General features: G+C 41.7%; 3 protein-coding genes across 6 annotated transcripts in view; 2 read left to right on the top strand and 1 right to left on the bottom strand.

Moving 5' to 3' along the window:
* Positions 1–7: 7 nt before the first annotated feature.
* Positions 8–6,097, top strand: cyp2u1 (cytochrome P450, family 2, subfamily U, polypeptide 1). The gene is made up of 5 exons (XM_032562742.1): positions 8–468; positions 1,920–2,564; positions 3,915–4,076; positions 4,167–4,334; positions 5,228–6,097. Exons 1-5 carry the CDS (start codon positions 42–44, stop codon positions 5,437–5,439), a joined length of 1,614 nt encoding a protein of 537 aa, XP_032418633.1. The 5' UTR covers positions 8–41; the 3' UTR covers positions 5,440–6,097.
* Positions 6,098–6,786: 689 nt separating this feature from the next.
* On the top strand, positions 6,787–12,266 carry hadh (hydroxyacyl-CoA dehydrogenase). Its single transcript, XM_032564084.1, has 8 exons — positions 6,787–7,012; positions 9,346–9,474; positions 9,552–9,709; positions 10,437–10,563; positions 11,369–11,458; positions 11,535–11,607; positions 11,673–11,789; positions 12,029–12,266. The coding sequence occupies exons 1-8, from the start codon at positions 6,896–6,898 to the stop codon at positions 12,148–12,150; spliced, it is 933 nt and encodes a 310-aa protein (XP_032419975.1). The 5' UTR covers positions 6,787–6,895; the 3' UTR covers positions 12,151–12,266.
* A 2,555-nt stretch (positions 12,267–14,821) lies between these two features.
* The window catches only part of lef1 (lymphoid enhancer-binding factor 1), a 65,614-nt gene continuing 59,719 nt past the window's right edge, over positions 14,822–20,716 (bottom strand). For all 4 annotated transcript variants that reach the window (XM_032562294.1, XM_032562293.1, XM_032562296.1 and 1 more), the window contains one exon: positions 14,822–16,259. In XM_032562294.1, the coding sequence (XP_032418185.1) occupies positions 16,180–16,259 (80 nt within the window). In that variant the 3' untranslated portion in view covers positions 14,822–16,179. The remainder of the gene's footprint in view (positions 16,260–20,716) is intronic.

Below are 20,716 nucleotides of genomic sequence, written 5' to 3' on the forward strand. Positions count from 1 at the left end.
TGTTGTTGGTGTAATCCCGGAGATGTCAGCTCTCTGACAGCATGGGCTCACTGTCATGGCTGGCAGACCTCAGCAGCTGCGCTCTGTCTCCTCCAAACATGCTGCCATTGCTGCTCTTCTTGGTGGTTTTTTATCTGGTTCATTTCTATCAGAGGCAGCGCGGCATCTACAGGAACATCCCGCCAGGTCCGCGGCCGTGGCCGGTGGTCGGTAACTTCGGCGGCCTTCTCCTGCCTCCCTTCATCAGGCGGAGGTTCGGACAGACCTCCAACCGGAACATCGGCGTCATGGAGGCTTTAACGTCCCAAGCCAGCATCTACGGGAACATCTACAGCCTGTTTGTGGGCAGTCAGCTGATCGTTGTTCTGAACAGCTTTGAGGTGGTGAAGGACGCGCTGTCAAACCATCCAGATGTGTTCTCAGACCGGCCAGATGTTCCGACTATCTCCATACTCACCAAACGGAAAGGTGAGGAAATGATGCAAAAGATTATGTCCAACTTCCTGTCACCAAGACTTTCTTCTCCCTTTTCCATACGGTGAAACCTGGTGGTGGCAGCATCATGCTGTGGGGTGCGTTTCTTTTATTTGATTGGTCAGACTTGATGAGGAAGTATAAATGAAAACTCTTGCCTCTTGATCTCATTACCGTTACCAGGTGGGAAGAGTATCTAAAGGTTTTACTGACGTAAAAGTAAAAAGCAGTCATCAAAAAAATGCCTCAAGTAAGAGTAAAAAAGTATTTGGTAAAAAGTTTACTCAAGTACTGAGAAGCTGATCAAATGGTCTGTCATTTAAAAATTACATCATCAGACGGACCGAAATATAAAGTTAAGTGGGAATTTTGGTATTTTAAGATACGATCGACTACATTGATTATAATTACAATAATTTTATACCTTTTGTCAATTTCTATAAAACATTTGACACTATTAGACACTATTGTAAAACCGTACAGTATTTTACCAGAGCGATTGCTAGAAAGGCAGCAGTAGCTCAGTTAAACTGGCCTCTGGTACTACAGAGAGATTACTGCCGTCCTCTAAGTCTGCTTTTATTCCTTCTTGTCTCTCAGGTCACTGTGCATGTTGTTTCACATGCACTGGCATGTGAAAAAGACTCAATTCCAGGGAATCAAAGCAAAGAGAATTTAACTTATCACAACTGACTGATGACGCAGCAATCTATCTTTTCAATGAATATGAAATAGATAAAGCAGTAGCTTGTATCCAGGAATTTTCATCAGCATCACGATTGAAAATGAATCTTAATAAGTCTGTCCAATTTCCCCTCAAAAACTGTAATCACCCAGAAATATGCCCCATTCCTGTTAAATTCTAAATTATATATTTAGGAATGACAATTGAAAAAGATCAAAAGTCACGTAGCTAGCAACTTTTCCAAGATCGATTCCATCCAGCTGGTGAGCTCCAGGGTCCACAGCTGCCAACGTCTTCCGAATTTGTTGATCTGCCAGGTATCTGCTAACTCCAAACAGCAGAAATCCCGTTATCATGAGTCCAAATAAATACAGATCCTCCACATCTTCCAGGGACAAAGGAAGACGTGTTTCATTTTCAGCTGCTGTGGTTCTGTTTCTCACTCACTGACAACATTTTTATAAACAAATGTATCCCACTGGGATCAATTACATTGAGAGATAAGTTGACAAGATCCATAATTTGTAGATTCAGAAAGAGAGACTCCAAAAATCTGCACCAAGACAGAGGAAAGCAGGGCAAGAGTGAGTAGGGAGGGAGCAGAGGAAAAGGCTTCCACCGAGAGCAAGAGAGGAACCATCTCAAATCTTTTGCATCGTCTTTTGTAATAACTTCTGGGACAATTTACTGTCCAGCAAAATTTGTCTTTGTGACAGGCCTGTCTGTAAATGACTGGAGCCATCTCCTGCTTGTGTTTCAGGAATCGTGTTCGCCCCCTATGGGCCGGTCTGGAGAAAGCAGCGTAAGTTCTGCCACGCCACCCTCAGGAACTTCGGATTTGGTCGGCTGAGTTTGGAGCCGTGCATTCAGCAGGGCGTGGCCGCCGTCAAAACGGAGCTGCTGAGCAGAGAGCACGGCGCCTGCGGCGTCGACCCCTCCAGGCTGATCAGCAACGCCGTGTCGAACGTCATCTGCTCCCTGATCCTGGGTCAGCGCTTCCATCACGACGACCCTGAGTTCCGCGGCATCCTGGACCTGATGTCGCGCGGGTTGGAGATCTGCATAAACAGCCCCGCGGTGCTCATCAACATCTTCCCGCTGCTCTACTACCTGCCCTTTGGGGCGTTCAGGGAGCTGCGGCGGGTGGAGAGAGACATCACGGTGTTCCTGAAGAAGATCATCGGGAGCCACAGCAACACTTTGGATCCCAACAACCCCAGAGACCTGACTGACATGTACCTGATGGAGATGCTGGCCCAGCAAGCCGCAGGAGAGCAGGACAGCAGCTTCACAGAGGACTACCTCTTCTACATCATCGGAGACCTCTTCATCGCCGGAACCGACACCACCACCAATTCAGTTCTTTGGGTTCTGCTCTACCTGGCCCTGTACCCTGATATCCAAGGTAACAGCGCCGCCTGAGACCTGATGGTCCGGTAGGTTCGGTTCGATTGGGGACCAAGTGTTGCCACATTTGTTAGATTTTCAGCCGCTGTGGTTCTGTTTCTCACTCACTGAGTTAAACCAACCAAACCCTTTGAGCAACAGTTCCCCTCCTCGGCTGTGGGAGCGCTGCACCAAGAACCACTGAAGGAAACGACACGAAAACCTCTGAACAAGACACGGAGCTGGTCTTCCTTCTTCATAACATGGAAATAAAAATGGAGTCAGATGTTAGTGGTTGGATGATTTCTGTTTTATTTTTCTAAAGACCACCAGCCATTTCTTCAAACCAACCAGAGTTTCATTAAAACAAACTAAATTCACCCATAAACTCCACCAGCTGTTAGATTCACCCCTTTTCTACCATGGGTTATTATTTAATTTACTGTAATTTAACCTTTATGTAACCAGGTAAGTTGGTTGATAGCAAAAAATGTATTTTCTACAAACGACCTGTTTAGAAAATATTAAAATAACAGACAACAGAATATCACAACATATTACATAAACAACAAACGCTCAAAAATACCTGAAATTCATGAGCACAGGATACTATTTAAATCAGTTATAGCTGCCTATTTCAGTGGTTCAAACACCAAATATATTTAATAAGCATTAATCAAGCAATTAAGCATTCTACCTCAGCAGCTTCCTTATCGCCACTCTTTGGGGTTCAGCCATCAGTGCCAAGGAAAATGCTTCTGGATTGGCTGATTTGCAAATGTCAGTCAATAGCATGTCAAGTAGCATTGTGCTTTAGCATTTTCTTAGAAATATTTCAGATAAAAAGCCGTGCATAGGTGAATTTTCTGCGAATAAACCTCTGAGGCTTCAGAGGAAAGCTGCATTAGATCACAAACCAGTGAACTATTTAGGTTGGTATGACTGGATTTCATTTAAGGCTGTCAGAGTAAAGGGAGTCTAACAGAAATGCATGCCGCACATTTCAGATTTTTATTTACTAAACAATCTGAACACCACGTGTCGTTTTCCTTTTAAGCCTGAACAGAAAACATTTCAGTTTGTGGTGATTAAGTTTGTGAATTGATCACATGTTTTAGGTTTCTAGATGTAAAATCTCTACTTATTAATAATGAAAGAAGGAATTAATAACTGGCGGCGGGTTGCCATGTCTCCTTTACTTCCTGATTTTAGTCAGACTGGCTCAGTAAATATTTAACCACTTCTCACTGATGCAGACTGACATGTCAGCGTTTTCTTTGGTGTCACTTTAACCAGGCCTCGCTTGTGTGTTGAGCCTTAGCTGGTTTCCATGACAACTGACGCTTGCATCCCTCTGTGTGGATCCCAGACCAGGTCCAAGCAGAGATCGACAGAGTGGTGGACCGACGCCGCCCTCCATCTTTGAATGACAGAGAAAGTTTGCCTTTTACCGAAGCCACCATCATGGAGGTGCAGAGACTGACTGCGGTGGTTCCTCTCAGCATTCCTCACATGGCGTCAGAGACAACAGGTGACCGGGGGCAACCACGGGTAACCGGGGGCAACCAGAGGATGGTCTGCGATGGAGCGTGTTTTCTGATGGGTTTTATCTGTTTCCCAGTGTTCCGGGGCTTCACCATTCCCAAAGGAACGGTCATTATGCCCAACCTGTACTCGGTCCACAGAGACCCCAGTATGTGGGACGATCCGGACGCCTTCAACCCGACCCGCTTCCTGGATGGAGAGGGGAAACTGCTGAGGAGAGAGTCCTTCATACCGTTTGGAATCGGTACGTCGCTCCGTCACTCAGGAGAATAAACCAGTTTAGCTTCACAAAGTTTATTTATTCCTCTTATTATTGATGATTATGGCTCAACAATAACGAACCTCTGAAAATCTTAATATGTTATATTTTGACCATGTTGAGTTATGAGGAAGGTTATTGTTTAAGAAGCTGTTCAGAGTCTATTATCCAAGAATCTTCAAAGAGTTGTAGATGGTGATGCTGTGAGCAGGAAGGATCTCCAGTAGCTGTCAGTCTTGCAACAAATCTTAAAGGCCTCTGACTGAAGACTGTTGCTGTGTGAGTGTCATAACAAGTTAACAGCTAAATTTCCGGTCAGCAGAGATGATATTCCACAGTAACATTTCCTAAATGACACCATCAGTTGTTTGCTAGCTCTGCTAATCCACCTCATTTGCTTTGGCCACTCCTCTTTACATCTCCGTCGAGAGATGTTGGAGTCGAGGATATGATCCAGAGACGGTTTCAACTTCTTCCTTCTGTCTCTGGATCCACAAAGCCTTCTTTAAACTTCTCTGGGATTTGGGGTCAAAGTTCAGGAATAATTTGACCTTTTGAGATGCTAATCCGCTCCTACCAGTTGTAAAAACAATACCCTGTTGCCATGGTTACACATCATAATGACCAGAGGGAATAAATGTCCAAACATGCAACAATTCAACCAAAACAATATGAACAAAAATCTAGTAAATTAACATAACAGAGCTGCTCCAACATGCTGCTCCCCTGAGCGGCGCAGTTCTAGAACCAAGCAATAATGGAATTACCTTTTATTCTTTGTGTAATATTCTGGTTCGAATCTTAATGTTTTTATAAGCCATAATCACCAAATTACCATGAATAAACACAAGTAAATCCATTTTGCATGTGGCCGTCAGGTCGCCGGGTGTGCATGGGCGAACAGCTGGCCAAGATGGAGCTGTTCCTGACCGTCAGCGGTCTGCTGCAGGCCTGCACCTTCCGGCTCCCAGACGGGGCGCCCGCTCCGTCCCTGCACGGTCGCTTCGGCCTGACTCTGGCTCCCTGCCCCTTCGCCCTGTGCGTGAGCGCCCGCTGCGAGGACTCATTCAGCCCCAACGCATTCAGCTAGAGCTGCTGCTGCGACCTTCAGCGACCTAAAGATGCTTCTCAGGCCTCCTGGAGAGACTGGGAGAGATTTTAAACCAAAGAGTGTCTCTTTCGCAACATCTTGTCTTTAATTTCAAGAATATTTCTCTGATTAGTCAAAATATATTTGATTCTATAAAACTTGGATTTCATTTTTATGTAATTTAATGTGTTCATTTATAAGAACAGTATTAATTTGTTTAGCACTTCTATTTATTTCCCTTTAAAAGGTCAATTTTTATTTTTGGCTGATTCTATAAGATACCAGATGAAGATTTTATTGTTTTATGGTCAGTTATTATTTTAATATGGAGAAAAAAAAAATTTTTCTGCCTCATAAAATGAAAGCGAGTTGTGAACCTGACTGATTGAATCTTAATAATAGGTTATTGTCATATTATTTTGAGGAAAAATAATGTTTTCTTGGTCATTTTTTTAAACTTTTGGATGTAGACGTCCTTTGACAGGAATTGTAGAAAAACAGATTATTAATATTTTAATCAAAGAAGCTTTATTGGCACAAGTGCAATTTGTATCTGCTGCTGAAATGTATGTGAACATTTATTAAATTTATTTTTTGATGTGAAATGACATGACTGATATACAATAACAGGAATTAAAATGTGAATCTTGTTGGGAAACGGTGCAGGTTTTGATTTGACCTGCAGATGTCACTGTTACGCTTGTTACATTTCTGAACTTTTTTTCTGTTCTGTTTTAGTAAAGATGAGGGGAGGGGAAAAAAACTCATCATGGTTAAATCATTCTGTTTCCGTTGTTTTATAATTCAGTCAATTATGCTGAAAATGTTGGGGCCTTTTTACATCAATTTATGCAGATATATTATGTCTTTAATTTGTCACATTGCAACTAGAATGCAGCATTATCCATATTAACTTGTTAATTGTTTGGATTTCAGGAGAAAAGCCACTAGAAAATCATTTTTGCTGCTTTTTGGGCCTGCAGCCTCTCAGATCACGGTCTGAAATGATTCTAAATATTATGGAGTAAAATATTAATAGTTAAAAAGTAATAAAAGAAAACACTTTCCTGGAAGGATGAGCAGGTAAAACAGCTGATGTTTAAACATTGATCTCTCTCTCTGGTTTCTGTCATGCAGCTAAACTTTAATATTCATAAAAAAAATCAAATAAGATGTTTGCAATAATCTCTTTTCTATGGATTAAAGGTCTAAACTATGGTTTCTCCATTGGATTGAGAGATAAACTTCGGCATCGGACAGAAAAAACCCTGTTTTGATAGTGTTGCAGAGACCGTCCACTAGATGGCGGTAGTTCTTTTTCCAGTCGGTTTGTCCGCTGAATCTGAAAGCTTTTAAGAAGAAGAAGCAGCCTACAGTTGACCCTTCACCCAGTTTGGATTCTGTCCCCAGTTCTGCAGATTTTAGAGCCTGTACGTTTAGGTTATTTTCCTCCAACATGGCTTTTTTCACGCACCACATCAAGAGGAGCTTCTCTTCTTCGGCTGTCAGGAATGTTGTGATCAAAAACGTGACAATCATCGGAGGAGGTCAGATGGGAGCAGGAATTGCACAAGTAAGAGATGCATGCATGGAAGCGTTTCAGGGAGTTTCTTGTTTCTATTTCTCCAACCTGCTGAGAATCTGAGTTTCTGATCATGTTGTCGTTTAAGGACGTTCTGGCATTTGCCTGTTCAAAATGTTATTATAAACAGTTTACAGCCTAATGCACTGAATCTTGGGATCTTCCTGGAATGGTGACAACTGTAGTCGCTGTTAAACTTGGATTTAACAATCAACAACCAAACTGACCTAAATGTTAACTTAGTTTTTTTTTCATCATAAAGTCTGTAGATCAGTGTTTCCCAACCCTGGTTCTCAAGGCACACTGGCGCTGCATGTTTTAAATGTTTCCCCGTTTTAATACCTGATTCAGCTGATTGCAGTTTAGCAAACACCTGTCAATTGAAATCAGCTGGACTGAAGCAAGGAAACGCCTGAAGCGCAGGTGTCAAACTCCAGTCCTGGGGGCCGCCGTCCTGCAACTTCTAGATGAGCCTCTGCTGCAGCACCTGAACAGAATAATTAGGTCATTAAGGTTCTGGAGAACTGATCAACACAAGGAGGAGGTCATTAAGCCATTTCATTCCAGTGTTTTGTACCGGTGGCTCATCTAAAGACTGCAGGACTGCGGCCCTTGAGGACCAGTGTTGAGAAACACTGCTCTGGGTGATTCTTCAGAAGTTCTTCTCTATCTGAATAACCTGGACGACGTGAAGGAGGGAAACATGTTTCTCTAGATTTTATTACATATTGTGTGATATTTTTTTATCTACCCATCTATTTGCTTCACCAATTGATGCTCAACCACAACAGAAGACCTAATAGTAATCAAAATAGAAATAAATTATTGTATTTTATTTGTCATTTGCAAGAAAATCATAAATTTTCAGTTCTGCCATCATGCTGTACTTAGCTAACGGGAAGCTAAGTGTGTTTGTGAGACGGCCACGCACGTGACCACGTAGAATGGGCATCAGCCAATGAAAAGCGGCCCCTGTGGTAAGGTCCATGGTAAAACGGTCAAATAAATGCGGGTTACCATGGTAACCACTGAGGGTTTTCTATTGCCATCTGTTACCTGCGGTATGTATTGGGATCAGCTCTGTGTTTTCTGCTCTATTATTCGATTTTAGACGAATTTAATCATATGCAGTGTTTCATGTGTAAATTTCGCCATGTTTTGAAAGTGTTCTCATTATTAATGTTTGAATTTTAGTTTAATGTTTAATTTTACAACTGCTAACTGCTGTCAACTGCTCATTGGGAGCCACTGCTCTGTAGTTTTTGGGTTATTTATTTTACTTATTTAACATGTAGGGCCACAGGCTGCTGGACCGATTTTAGCCACCAACTTGACTTTTCTCTCGTTCGGTATGTTTTAAGTTTTGATTCAAAGTAATGTTTCAGTTACCAATTGTATGATCCATGTGTAACTTTGTTTCCTGCAGTAAAAATATATACTTGTTATGTTAAAGATTGGCTTAGCTATGTTGATAAATTACGTAGATTTACATCACTATGGAATCACAGTCAGCTCATGGCAAGTTGAATAAAATAAATACAGTGAACCTGAGGGAACTCAATCATTTCCATTTGCACGATTTATTATTTTTCTCTCTTTCTACCAAAAACTGGATGATAAAAGTCTGAGCTAACCCTTTTTGTGAAGACAGTTTTGTTTAGAGACTTCATATTTAATTTTATTTATTGTTTTGTTTGTTTATTTAGGATATTTAAAATGTCCAGTGTAAAATGTTCATTAGAATTTACATTTTATTGATTTTTGAAAATGTCTTATGCTTAAAGACAGTAGCTATGTTTCCATTAACCATATAATTGAGCAATTTGACATTCCAAAAATAACTTTGCTTAATATTTAAAATATCGAACCGGTTTGAGTGTTAAATGTTCAGTAGAATTTAAATTTTATTGATATTTCAGGATATGTTCTAGTTCGTTATATTACTTGATAATGGTCTCAAAACAACAATATTATTGTTTATTGCGATAACTCCTGGGACATTTTATCGTCCAACACATTTTGTCATTTGGACAGGCCTTCCCATCGGTTTGTCTCTCCATCAACGCATCGATGCTGCGTTTCTTCCAGGTTCCATATTTGAACTCTGACCTCTATCTGCTCTAAACTTGTGGTGAACAGTTCAGTCTGTACTTTAACAAACAGACCAAGGAGGACGAGAGTCTGAAAGTGAATCTGGTGTTTTGACCAGATTGCTACGTTCCAGACCAGGATTTTAAAACCTGCTCACATGAAAACCCAACCGGAGCAAATGAATCCTTTCACAGCCTGATGAAGCTGGTGTGTTTTCTGTTTTCTACCTGGAGGTTGCTGCATCCACCGGCCACTCGGTGACACTGGTGGACATGACGGACGACATCCTGAAGAAAGCGATGAAGGGAATCCAGACCAGCCTGAGGAGAGTGGTGAAGAAGACGTTTTCTGGCGACCCGGAGGTGAGGCACTGTAGATCCTCGGAGGAACAGACGGAGGCGATGAGCGTTTCTCAGAGAACATCCTGGTTTCTCCTCAGTCTGGCGACGACTTTATCCAGAAGGTGATGCAGAACGTGTCCACCTCCACAGAGCCTTCAGCTGCCATCGCCACCTCAGACCTGATTCTGGAAGCCATCGTGGAGAATATGAAGATCAAACAGGATCTGTTTGGTTTCCTGGACAAGATGGCGCCCGAGTAAGAGTCACCGCTCGGTTAACATGTTGGAAATGTTTCTCTGGCTTTCAGGGTTTTATTTGCTCTCAATGTTTACCTATCAGTGTTTTAGATTATAGAGTCAGACTTTTTCAAAGTATCTCCATGGAAACAAAAATCTTTTTCACAGAAACCTTCCTGCTCACAATGAGAGTAAAATAGGGCTGAAACGATGAATCCGATTAATTGCTATTATTCAATTATTGAAATAATTGTCACTAATTCAGTAATTGATTGATCGTTAACTGGACCCGTTACACAGACCCAGAACATGGCAATTAGCTGAAAGAACACAGCAGTAATTCAGCCAAAAACTGTACAAAAATATTTTAAAAACTCTCAAGTTTTAGTTTTGTAACTTGAACCAGGTTACACACCTGGTTCAAGTTTTGTAAAACTTTTCAGCACATTTTGCTATTTGTCGGTTAATCCAAGAAATAATCACTAGATCAGCTCCATTGATAAGTCAAACAGGAATGTTTACATGTTTTTTTAAGTGATAAAAAATGCTCATGTGTTCTTCACACATGGTGGGTTTGCATTGCATTTGGAGTATCAGCGCATTAGCATTAGCTTCCACTGAATGCTTTATTGTTAGCAGATTAGTGCTTAAGGATTAACACATTAATGGAAGGCCTTCAAACTGACTTCCATCTAAATGTAAAACTGTGACCCGATGAGTTTTTGGTTGTTGTATTTTCTGTTGCAGACACACCATCTTTGCCAGCAACACGTCCTCGCTGCCCATCAGTGACATCGCCAGCGCCACCAGCAGGCCGGACCGGTGCGCAGGCCTCCACTTCTTCAACCCCGTTCCCCTGATGAAACTGGTAGAGGTGGGTCACACCCAGAGACGAGCCGCCCAGACTGGTTTTAGATCAGAACCGAACCAATGAGCCGGCTGGAACTGGAGCTGCTGTTTCCTGTAAACACAAAGTAATCGGCTCAGTTTACATCTGGGAACAAGAAGAATTGTTAAAGGGGAAAAAACTCAAAGTAATATGTGTTTTAGAGCCACATAGTGCCATTTGATAGCATAATCAAGTTGTTACCTTCAGTTGTTTTACAAAATCTGTATGTATCAATATGAGTTTAAAGAAATGCCACTTTCTTAATTAAGACCTTGAAATTGGGCCTCTGTCTCTTTAAAAACTCCAGCTCTGCCTTCAACATGGCTCCTCTATTAACCCTTTAACAGCCTATTTACCAGCATTGCTCGGAGAAGTAGCTCCTCTAATGAGCTCAGCAGTTCCACCAGGTGTTTGCTAATTGCTGCGGGCTAGTCTGGAGGAGCTGAATGGGGGAGGAGCTGCGGCTTGAAGGCGGGGCTAAGTTCACCCTGGTGTTTTGCACAGCTGAATGGTTGTCATGGATTTCTTAAACATTCATGAAAGAATCAAAGCAACACTGCAGGTTTGTTTTTGATGAGGGTACAGCGCTTTTGAAAATTGACCAACATTGGCCGATACCGATATTGATCCCAATAAATCCTGCATCCTGGCTCTGCGTCCTACCTGAACGTTGGACCAGTTTCCCAGCCTGTTGCCTTGGATCTTTTCCTGGTTCTTGTTTCCTGGACGACATTTTAGACGCTTGCGTCCCTCCAGGCTTGATACTCGGTAAAGTCTCAATCTCCTGCAGGTCGTCGCGACGACGTCGACCAGCCCAGAGACGTCCGAGTCCCTCCTGAACTTCACCAAAGCACTTGGAAAAACGCCGGTGTGCTGCAAGGTGAGGTGGAATAGTTGAGGACGGACCGTCTGACGAGGACGGTTCCAGTTTCTGAATCCCTGCCTTGTTTGTCCAGGACACCCCTGGGTTCATCGTAAACCGGCTGCTGGTTCCCTACATGATGGAGGCTCTGCGGCTGCACGAGAGAGGTGCGTCTCCGTCTGCTTCGCCGGTAAAACGGTTACCATGGTTTCACTTCAGTTTCTTTCTGCAGGCCACGCGTCCAAAGAAGACATCGATACCGGCATGAAGCTGGGCGCCGGGTATCCGATGGGACCGTTTGAGCTCAGCGACTACGTGGGACTGGACACAATAAAGTTCATCATGGACGGTGGGTATTTACTAATACGGCCCTTTTATTGTTGTAGTTTGGTCACCACCCAGCAGAGGGCGGTGCTGGTCATCCTTTTACTTAGCCAGTTGATAGAATTAAAGATGGCGATTGCTTTAAAAGCCACGGTCGACAGTATTTAGGTATGAACATTTCTGTTCATGGATATTAAGGTGTTCACATAAACTGATTAATCGATCATTTGGACCTAAATAAGCCTCTTCCTCCTGAATCTTTAGGCTGGAGCGAGAAGGAACCTGACAACCCGATCTTTGCTCCCAGTCAACTCCTCAACAAGCTGGTCGCTGAGGGGAAACTGGGCAAGAAGTCGTTAGAGGGATTCTACAAGTACAACAAGTGATCGGATCAGAACTGGACCAGCGGAGCCTCCAGGGAGAACGGATCGGAACAGAAAAGTGCCTCTCAGGTCGTTAACATCCAGAGCATCAAACCTGATTAAACATGTTTTAAAAACAACTGCCTGTGATTTATTTAAAGAAAAATAAACCAGGAAAATGATTGATTACCGAAGCAGAACTAATTTATGATCCAGAAAATCGATTCTCTGAGCTGTAATACTTCAACCCTGTGTTTTTCAAAGTGAGGCCGCCAGGGGGCGCTAGAGGAGCCTCAGAGAACTGGAGGGGAAAATGCAGAATTATTTGTTTTTCACAAAATCTAACTTGTTTTTCAGTCATTATTATTAAAATGTTGGGCAAAATAATTTACTGGAATATTTTGCCACACAAATGCAACAGTTATTGAATAAATAATGAAATTGCTGCTTCTTTATGTACTTTATAGCATTACCTGTGGGTTCACAAATTTTACCTTTTAAAATGTACGTATTATTTCACTTTAACAAAACATTTTTCCTGTTATAAGTGAAATGATTTGCCAGTGGGACCAGAACTTTCAAAATATTAAGGAGTTACTGACTTAAAACAAGCTCTTAAATGTTGCTTATAATTTAGTTTAGTCTTATTTCAAGTGTATTAAGATATTTGTATTAGAAACTTGACCAAAACTCCTTGGTGAGTTTTTGTGTTTTTGCACTAAACACTGCATACTCTTTCCAGATGCAGAGTGTGGTTAAAATCAAAGTCCAGATTTTTCTGTTTGCCTGTTAACGGGAACAAACCTCAACAAAACCATCAGCAGGCTGAGATTACGTCTATGAAGTAGTTAGAACGTTTTCCCAGTAGTTCTGCCTGCCGTCCCGGTTCTGTGTACGCTGCGGTTCCTCTGTAGTGGTCGCAGAGAACCAACAGAACCCGACCACTGAAACATCTGCTGGGAGTCTCCATAGCTACACAAACAGTCGGAAGAAAGCAAATTTAGAAAACTGAGTCGGGAATTTTGACGTGGAGTTTTTTCACACCCAGGTTTGTTTCAACTGAGTTTTGGAAGAACAAAATCTTAAATTTCAGCTTCATCCTCAGTGAGAAAACCGAAAACAAAACCCAACATGTTAATGTCTACAAACAGAACCTGAAGGAAAGCCGAACCGAACAGCTTCAAATGTCAAACAGCAAAGTAGAGACCAAATGCCAGGATGTAAAAAAAATGAGCGCAGTAATCTTATCAATTACAGGAAATCTGACGAAAATGGAATAAATTTGAGCCACTGAGACGTTTTTCCTCATATTTACTCGTTTATGTTGAGCTTCTAGTTTGCAGAAAAGCTGCAAAGGATCAAAATGATCACAGGTGCAAAACATAACCAAATCCTCATGCTTTTATTCTGAAAGAGGACACATACTCGCTTCCTCCTGTAGTCCTTTATAATTTAAAAAAGACTTTAATTATTTGCTTATCTGCATCTTTTAGTGTATTTCTAATATTATATTCAAGAAAGGCCTTTAGTGGTTAAATGAAACATCTACACAATGTGACCATTTTTAAATCAGATTAATCATTGCAATAATCAATTGATAAAATAATCGTTAATTGCAACCATATAAAAAACATGCAGAAACCATCAGGTTTTAACCTTTGACCTTTGGATGCAAACCAGCAGCTATAGGCTGATAAAGGTGGGGGGGGAAGAAAAAAAAACTGCATATTTCCCCAGAACTGAGTAAAAGAAGGAAACTAGTGAGAGGAAAGGTTCTGGTTGGTTCTGTGTGACAGTGATTCTCTATTGGTTTGGACCAAAGACAGAAGCTGGAAGACAGAAAACTTTTCCTCCAAAACCAGATCCAGTTGTGGCAAAAATCTTCCACAATGTGGTTGGAGAATTTTCATGATCCGGTGGAACCGGACTGGAACTTTGTGCCAAAACTTTCTCCAGCTGAACAGAAACAAAATGAAGTGATTATCTTTGGACCCGAAGAGGAACGATGTAGAGTTGTAGATCTAGAGTCAGCACACAGCTTCAGTCACTGCAGCTGGAAATCAGAATCTGGGTTTGAACCTTCAGTCACATAAAGACAGTTACAAAGTCGGCCTTCTGTGACCTGCAGAGCATTTCTAGGATTTCCATCAAGATGCAGAGAAACTCATCCATGTGTTTATCTTTAGCTGCATTGATTACTCCAACAGTTCTGCATAAAAAAATCAGAAAGCTGCAGCCAATGCAGGACCACAAATCTGGAACAAACGTCCAGAAAACTGAAAATCAGCCGAAACGCTGAGTTTCTTTAAGTCAAGGTTAAAAATCCAGATGTGTAGAGCCGACTTTGATTGATTTGTAACTGGAACGCTGATTAATTTCTGTATTAATTCAATATGAGAATTACTCTTGGCTTTGATGGTATTTGACTAAACATGTTTATTTGCTGTTCTGAAAATGTTTTAATCTCAAAGCGCTTTGCTAAAATGAGCAATTCAAACAGACGGGACTAGATTACAGCATGCAGGCACATTATTCCACTTTTTATATATATATATTTTTTTAAACAAAACTGGATAAAAAATTGAAATTGTTAATAAGCTAATATTTTTAGTGCATCACCAAATATATGGTTATTTAGATGTTGACCAGAAGATGGAGCCGTTTCATCAAAATTACACCAGATCAGATCCAAACACAACATTCAGATTTTTAATGTCTATCCTTTAATCAACCTTCAAATTTATACACAATCTGTACATTAATGTTGTTTTTGTTGCTTTCGGTCTTCGAGCTTTAAAGCACGTTAAGGTTTCAGGTCTGTTCACCACACGACTCATCAGATGAGACAATGGTGCCTTTTTATTTAAAAAAAAAAAAGAACAAAAAACATGTTGAAACAATTCAAATATGATTTCCTGGGAAGCAAAATGCTCCTCCAAGAAAAACAGTGACCCGAAATATTAAAATAATAATAAAAAAATTAATTTGTCAAGTAATACTAAAAATAGAGCATCAAAATAAAATTAAAAAAAATGTTACAGATATGGAATAAACAACATGGCTAAAAAGACCACACTATTAGCTACCAGAGAGAGAAAAGACAAAAAGGTCCATTGCAATAAAAGAAAGACTGTCAAGTGCTGGAGTAAATATATATATCTGCTTCATTTGTCGTGTTTCCGAGCAATAAAATCCTGATGTAGCCTGCAAAAATATCCAGAAAAATCCAACATATCCTGACAGTTTTTAAAAAGTACACATACCGAGCGTTTATGTTACATCCGAGCCGACCCCGAGGTCACTATTTGTTACAAATAGTTATCAAAAGAAGCCGCAAGTTTCGATTTTCTGCAAGACGCTCCAACAAGAAAAATGGCTTTCTTGTGTCCAAAAGCTTATTTTCATATATACCACTATAAAAAAAACAAAAACAAAACAAAAATCACTAAAATATACACCGAGAAGATGAAACGAGATACAAAAACAAAAGCATTCAAAATAAAATTCAGTCTAAATAAAGCAAAGGGAGAGAGAAAGAGAGAGAGTCAAAATGATCCGGTTTTTTTCTCCACATCAACTTGGTCGTTTGGCGAGACGAGATGAGATTCCTCCGTCTTCCTTAGTGCAGTCTGTCGAAACAACAAAAACAGAAACAAAGAGGCGTTTGGTCGGGTGGAACGGTCCCCAAAACGTTTCCAGTGAGAGGTCGGAGCAAGCGAGGGCCTGATGGACTATACAAAAACGGACAGGTGACAAATAAGTTAGAATAAGTTAGTGCCGGTGGAGGAGGAGGAAGAGGAGCAGAAGGAAGAGGAGGAGTCTGTGCTGCGGGTTTTCAGTGCAGAAGACAGACGGAGGGTTTGGTGCGACGGCGCTCCTGCTAAAAATCCTGATTGTCTCGTTCAGTTCAGTCTCCGGAGCGGAGGCGCCTTCAGGAGGCGAGGGAGGAGCTAAATCTGTCCCGGTGTGGCGGAGGTGAAGGCGGAGGGGCGGAGGAGGCAGAGGAGGAGGGGGTCCCGCTGAGAACCGGAGAGTTTTGGGTCTTCATGGAATCTAACAGGCCTCCATCTCAAGCAGAGGACCCGATGATGCTGCCTTCGCTTTGCACGTGGAAAAGCTGTTCCTCTTTCCTCCTGAGGGAAGAAAACAGAAACGCTGAACATCGGCGACACAAAGTGTCCCAGGAGATAATATGGCCATTTTTAAACCATTTTCAACATATTAATGCAAGAACAGATTCTCAAAGATAAAAAAACAACAACTTTAATTTCTAAAGAACATTTAACACCAGAAGTGGAAAATATTTCCATATCCAAAATAAACACAGAAAACAATAATTAAAATGGATTATAAAGTGTCTGTAACAGACACTGGATTTAAAAATGAAAAATAAAATAAAAATCAAGTCATTCAGCTCAGACAAGGAAAACAGGGAACAGTGGCAGGAAGTGCAGATCAACTTCTTCATATTCGTAAATGTTTGCAGCTTCTTCAATGACATTAAAGAAGTGATTTTATGTGCTTTATGGCACATAGGGCCATTTTATAGCACAATAAAGTAACTATGTTACCTGCAGTTGTTATAAAAATGCTTCATATATAAAATTTTACTTAAAATAAATTTCACTTCGTAATTTAATGCCTTGAAATTGGGCCTCTGTCTCTTTAAGAAACTCCTGCTCTTTTTGAGACTCTGCCTTCAGGAAGTCATCACAACATGGCTCCTCTATTAACCCTTTAAACTAAACCACGTTTCTACCAGCATTGCTCTGAGAAGTGGCTCCTAGAAGGAGCTCAGCTGATGTTCCACCAGGTGTTTGCTAGTTGCTGTTGGCTAGTCTGAAGGAGCTGAATGGAGAAGGGCTGATCTGTGAGGCAGAAGCTCTTAAATTTGGAAACTGCTGCTCTGAGGAGGAGCTTTGTCCTTGAAGGCGGGGCTAGGTCCAGCCAGGCGTTTACCACAGCTGAATGGTTGCCATGGAGATTAAAGGATTTTTTAAACATGCATGACAGAATCAAAGCAACAGTCCAGGTATGTTTGTGATGAGGGACTAAGAAAACATGACGGAAAGCTCAAAAACTTGATTTTACATGATACTTCCCTTTTAAAGTGAGCATCTGTAATGACTAATGGTCATGCTTATTGTAACTAATATGCGATTAGTTGACTTATTGCTTATTGTGAAAGACTTTATCGGCAGTAAAACGTTGCTCACATTCCAGACAGACGCGTCAGGCTGAGCCGCCTCACCGCCATTCCCTCCGCCGTCCTCATTCTCATTCCCATCCACTCCATCCATCAGCAGTTTGTTTTTTTTTTTTTTGGTTCTCAGACATTCAGCTGACTGAACGGAGCGGCGAGCCACGCTCTGAACTCCAGAGGAGGTCAGAGGTCGGCGACAGGAAGTGGGCCGGCCCGGCTTTGATGACCCAGCTGGCAGCACTTCTCTGTTTCAGCCGAGCAGCTTCTGGCTGACATTTCAGCTCCGGCTGCAGGTGGGCGAGCGGCGGGGAAACAGAAAAAAGAAATCGGGCTTTCTTCCCTCAATGCCCGCATTATGCATTTATAACAGCGGAAATAAAAGGTGCAACCTCAAACGTAACTGGTCCTCTGACAGTTCCCAGTCCATTCTTGGCAGCCTGCACTGGTTTTACAGCTAATACTCAGCTATTAGGAGAGCAGTTCTCCCTTCATGTGAGAAAGGTTCTCATATTTTTTAACACCTCTTCTTCCTTGATCCTTCCTGAACTTTTATGGCTAAATTCACGCAGCAGGAATTGATGTTCAGTTCAGATTTTTGGCTAAAATCAGATTTGTTTTTGTGTGTTTTGAACACGACCGCAATCAGATCTCAGAGAACGGTTTACGATCCCTAAAGCAACAAACATGAGCAGAAGAAGAACGTTGATGTCACTCAGCAGCGCTTCGTTTACAGAAGTAGTAATGGACGCCATCGTCTACGGATCAATTAAAAGAAAGATAAAAAGAAAGAACGGCTAATAGCTAAGGCCTGCAGACAGCTTCTGCAGAACTGAGAGGTGGGGTTTGGATGTGATGCTTCACTGGCGCAAGCTTCTTTCATAAATTCAGAATTATAACTTTCAACCGTTATTTACTTTGTCTATCTTATTCTGGTGCAGAATTATGAGGCATGTCTCACGTCAAGGATGAAAAAGTCGGAAGTTCAGACTGCAGACGCTTTGAAAACTATCGGATACATATCCGATTTAGTTCCACATATGAAAGTGGAAGCAAATCGGATTTTATTTTGAGTGAACAGATCGTAATGGGGCCGTTCAAAGTGCTGTGTAAAAGTCAAACATGGGTCGCGTATGGGAAAAAACAAAGTTCTTCCCCCGGCCGTAGATATCCAGGGGAAGAAGCTGGAATCAAATATGCAACTTTCCGATTGCAAGGCAACTACACTTCTCTGTGAGCTCCCTCTAGTGGTCAGGCAAAGAATTAGCACCAATATAACCAAAGACGCAAAGTGAGCGCTGGAAGCTAGCTGCAGCCACATATCATCAGCATAGAAACAAACGTCTTGACAAGACAAAGCTTCTGAAAAGTGGAATAAAGGGAAATACAGTTATGTTCAAATTCAAAAATACTCTATTGATTCCAAAGGGAAATTAAATAATTTCAGAACAAAATAAAAAAGTCTGAAAACTATTGACAAAAATCTGTCCAACTACACATCATCCAAAACAAGAAGGAAAAAACAAGAAGGAACAGTTATTTAGAAAAATAATTTCTCTCTCAGAAAGGAATGAAGTTTTGAAAATGAAAAAATCTCAATGAAAGTCCAGAGCTACTCCAACGTGCTGCCACCCTGAGCAGCGCAATTCTAGAAAACATATCTGGAAAACGTTTTTAAAAAGTTTTAAAATTGGACCAATTCAATAAAAAGCTCCATTGGCAGACTGCTGCATCCGATGTGCACAAAGTAGAGTTAAAGTAGATCCTTCCTCCCAGCTGTTAGACACTATAACCAACAAACTCAGTAAATGTTTACATCCCTGCTGAATTTTTTTACAATTTCATCTAAGAAAAGCAAATCCACGGCCAGTGAGCATGTTGGTCTTTTTGTGCAGAGCAGCTTTGGAAACAAAGCGTTTGCTTCACTCTGCATCAAGATAAACCAGCTACTTAACATGCATGCACACCAGCTCCGTTTAATCTGCTTTAATCAAACTCCAGTCCGTTTGTATTGAAAGTTCGGTTTGTTTGTGAATTCGCAACCTGATCTGCCGTCAGACCTCGGTCTCGGTTCGGTTAAAATCAACTCTGGTGTGCTTCGAACGCATATGTAAACGACAAGCGGACCAAAGACTGCTCCAATAGCAGGAAGTAGACTACAGCGCAGGGCATTCTGGGTAAATACAACCTAAACAAAGTCTATTGCTAGCAGGAGAAATGGTTTGTGGTGTTTTACCAACCACAAACAAAATCCTACAACAGCTCAAATCTAACGCCACTCCATCTCACTGAAATTACACAAGTTAATGTCGGTCAGATATTTTAATGAAATTTTAATTAAATTAAGCTGTCTTCTTCTCAACAAGTCGTTTTCTTCAGTGGTTCTTGCTGCAGCGCCCCCACAGGCGAGGAGGAGAACAGGTTTTTAAAAGGTTTTGTTTCATTTGACACAGTGCAGCTTGAAAGCAAACCGCAGCAGCTGGAAATGTAACAAATCAAATTAGTTTACTGGACTATCAGGTGTAAAAACAGCCTTAGTTTCATGACCCAAATCTGATCCAACACAAAGATCTGAAGCTTTATTCAAACTGGCCCCCCCTTCCTCACTGGGAAGTTGTTTGTCAGCCGGTTCTTTTCCCCCTCTGTGATCTGGGCTAACGTATCAGAGTTTGCTTCAGCTATTGACAAGCTATAAGGGAGAGTTATTTTAGACCACAGCAGCATCAAATAGAATCTGTGATCAAAGTGGAGAGGCAGAGACAGAGGTGAGCAGACGCCTCCTGCGACTCAAACGATGTCTGAACGCTGAGGAGGAGCGGAAAAAAAGCTGCCATATTAGTTTGTTTCTCCCTTGTGGCAAAGGAGAGCAGTCAGCAGAGTCCTGCAACGTGAAGCCCTAAAACACACACGCAAACAGACTGCTTCCCCACAAGCGGATAAAAGGGAGCGGGACAGAGGAGCGCTGACCCCGGAGCTGCGCGCGGAAAGACAGGGAGAGAGATCTCCTGTCGCTTTTATTTACCTCCGCCGCCCTCCGTCTTTTCATCCCAGGATCTGAAGGCAGGCCCGCGCCCGGCCCTGCACCCAGTTTCCTGGGGAGCGTTTTTCCTTCCCCCACGGCAGACATGAAAAGCACCGACCTTCCTGCCTGGGGAAGAGTCCTGAGGCTCCGGGCCACTTCGTTTGAAAAGAGGAATTAAAAAAACAAGTGGCAGTGGTTACAGTGGGGCTGGTTGGCTGTACACTGTAAAACACAGTAAGTGTTGCCCAAAACAAACGTTCCTGGATGATAAATTATCCCAGATGTTATCACGATAAACAATAATATTCTCAAAGATCACTAAACTTTAAACACTGGAACTGGAAGACATTCTAAATATCCCAAATAAA

The sequence above is a fragment of the Xiphophorus hellerii genome, chromosome 5, assembly GCF_003331165.1.
Source record: "Xiphophorus hellerii strain 12219 chromosome 5, Xiphophorus_hellerii-4.1, whole genome shotgun sequence".
In the NCBI taxonomy this organism is placed as follows: Eukaryota; Metazoa; Chordata; class Actinopteri; order Cyprinodontiformes; family Poeciliidae; genus Xiphophorus; species Xiphophorus hellerii.

Bases quoted from the DNA above. Each gene is read 5' to 3' on its own strand.
- hadh (XM_032564084.1), top strand. From the start codon at position 6,896: ATGGCTTTTTTCACGCACCACATCAAGAGGAGCTTCTCTTCTTCGGCT. The intron at 10,564-11,368 runs GTGGGTCACACC...AATCTCCTGCAG, and splicing joins CCCTGATGAAACTGGTAGAG to GTCGTCGCGACGACGTCGAC. The intron at 11,608-11,672 runs GTGCGTCTCCGT...TTCTTTCTGCAG, and splicing joins TCTGCGGCTGCACGAGAGAG to GCCACGCGTCCAAAGAAGAC.
- cyp2u1 (XM_032562742.1), top strand. From the start codon at position 42: ATGGGCTCACTGTCATGGCTGGCAGACCTCAGCAGCTGCGCTCTGTCT. The intron at 469-1,919 runs GTGAGGAAATGA...CTTGTGTTTCAG, and splicing joins CATACTCACCAAACGGAAAG to GAATCGTGTTCGCCCCCTAT. The intron at 2,565-3,914 runs GTAACAGCGCCG...TGTGGATCCCAG, and splicing joins CCTGTACCCTGATATCCAAG to ACCAGGTCCAAGCAGAGATC.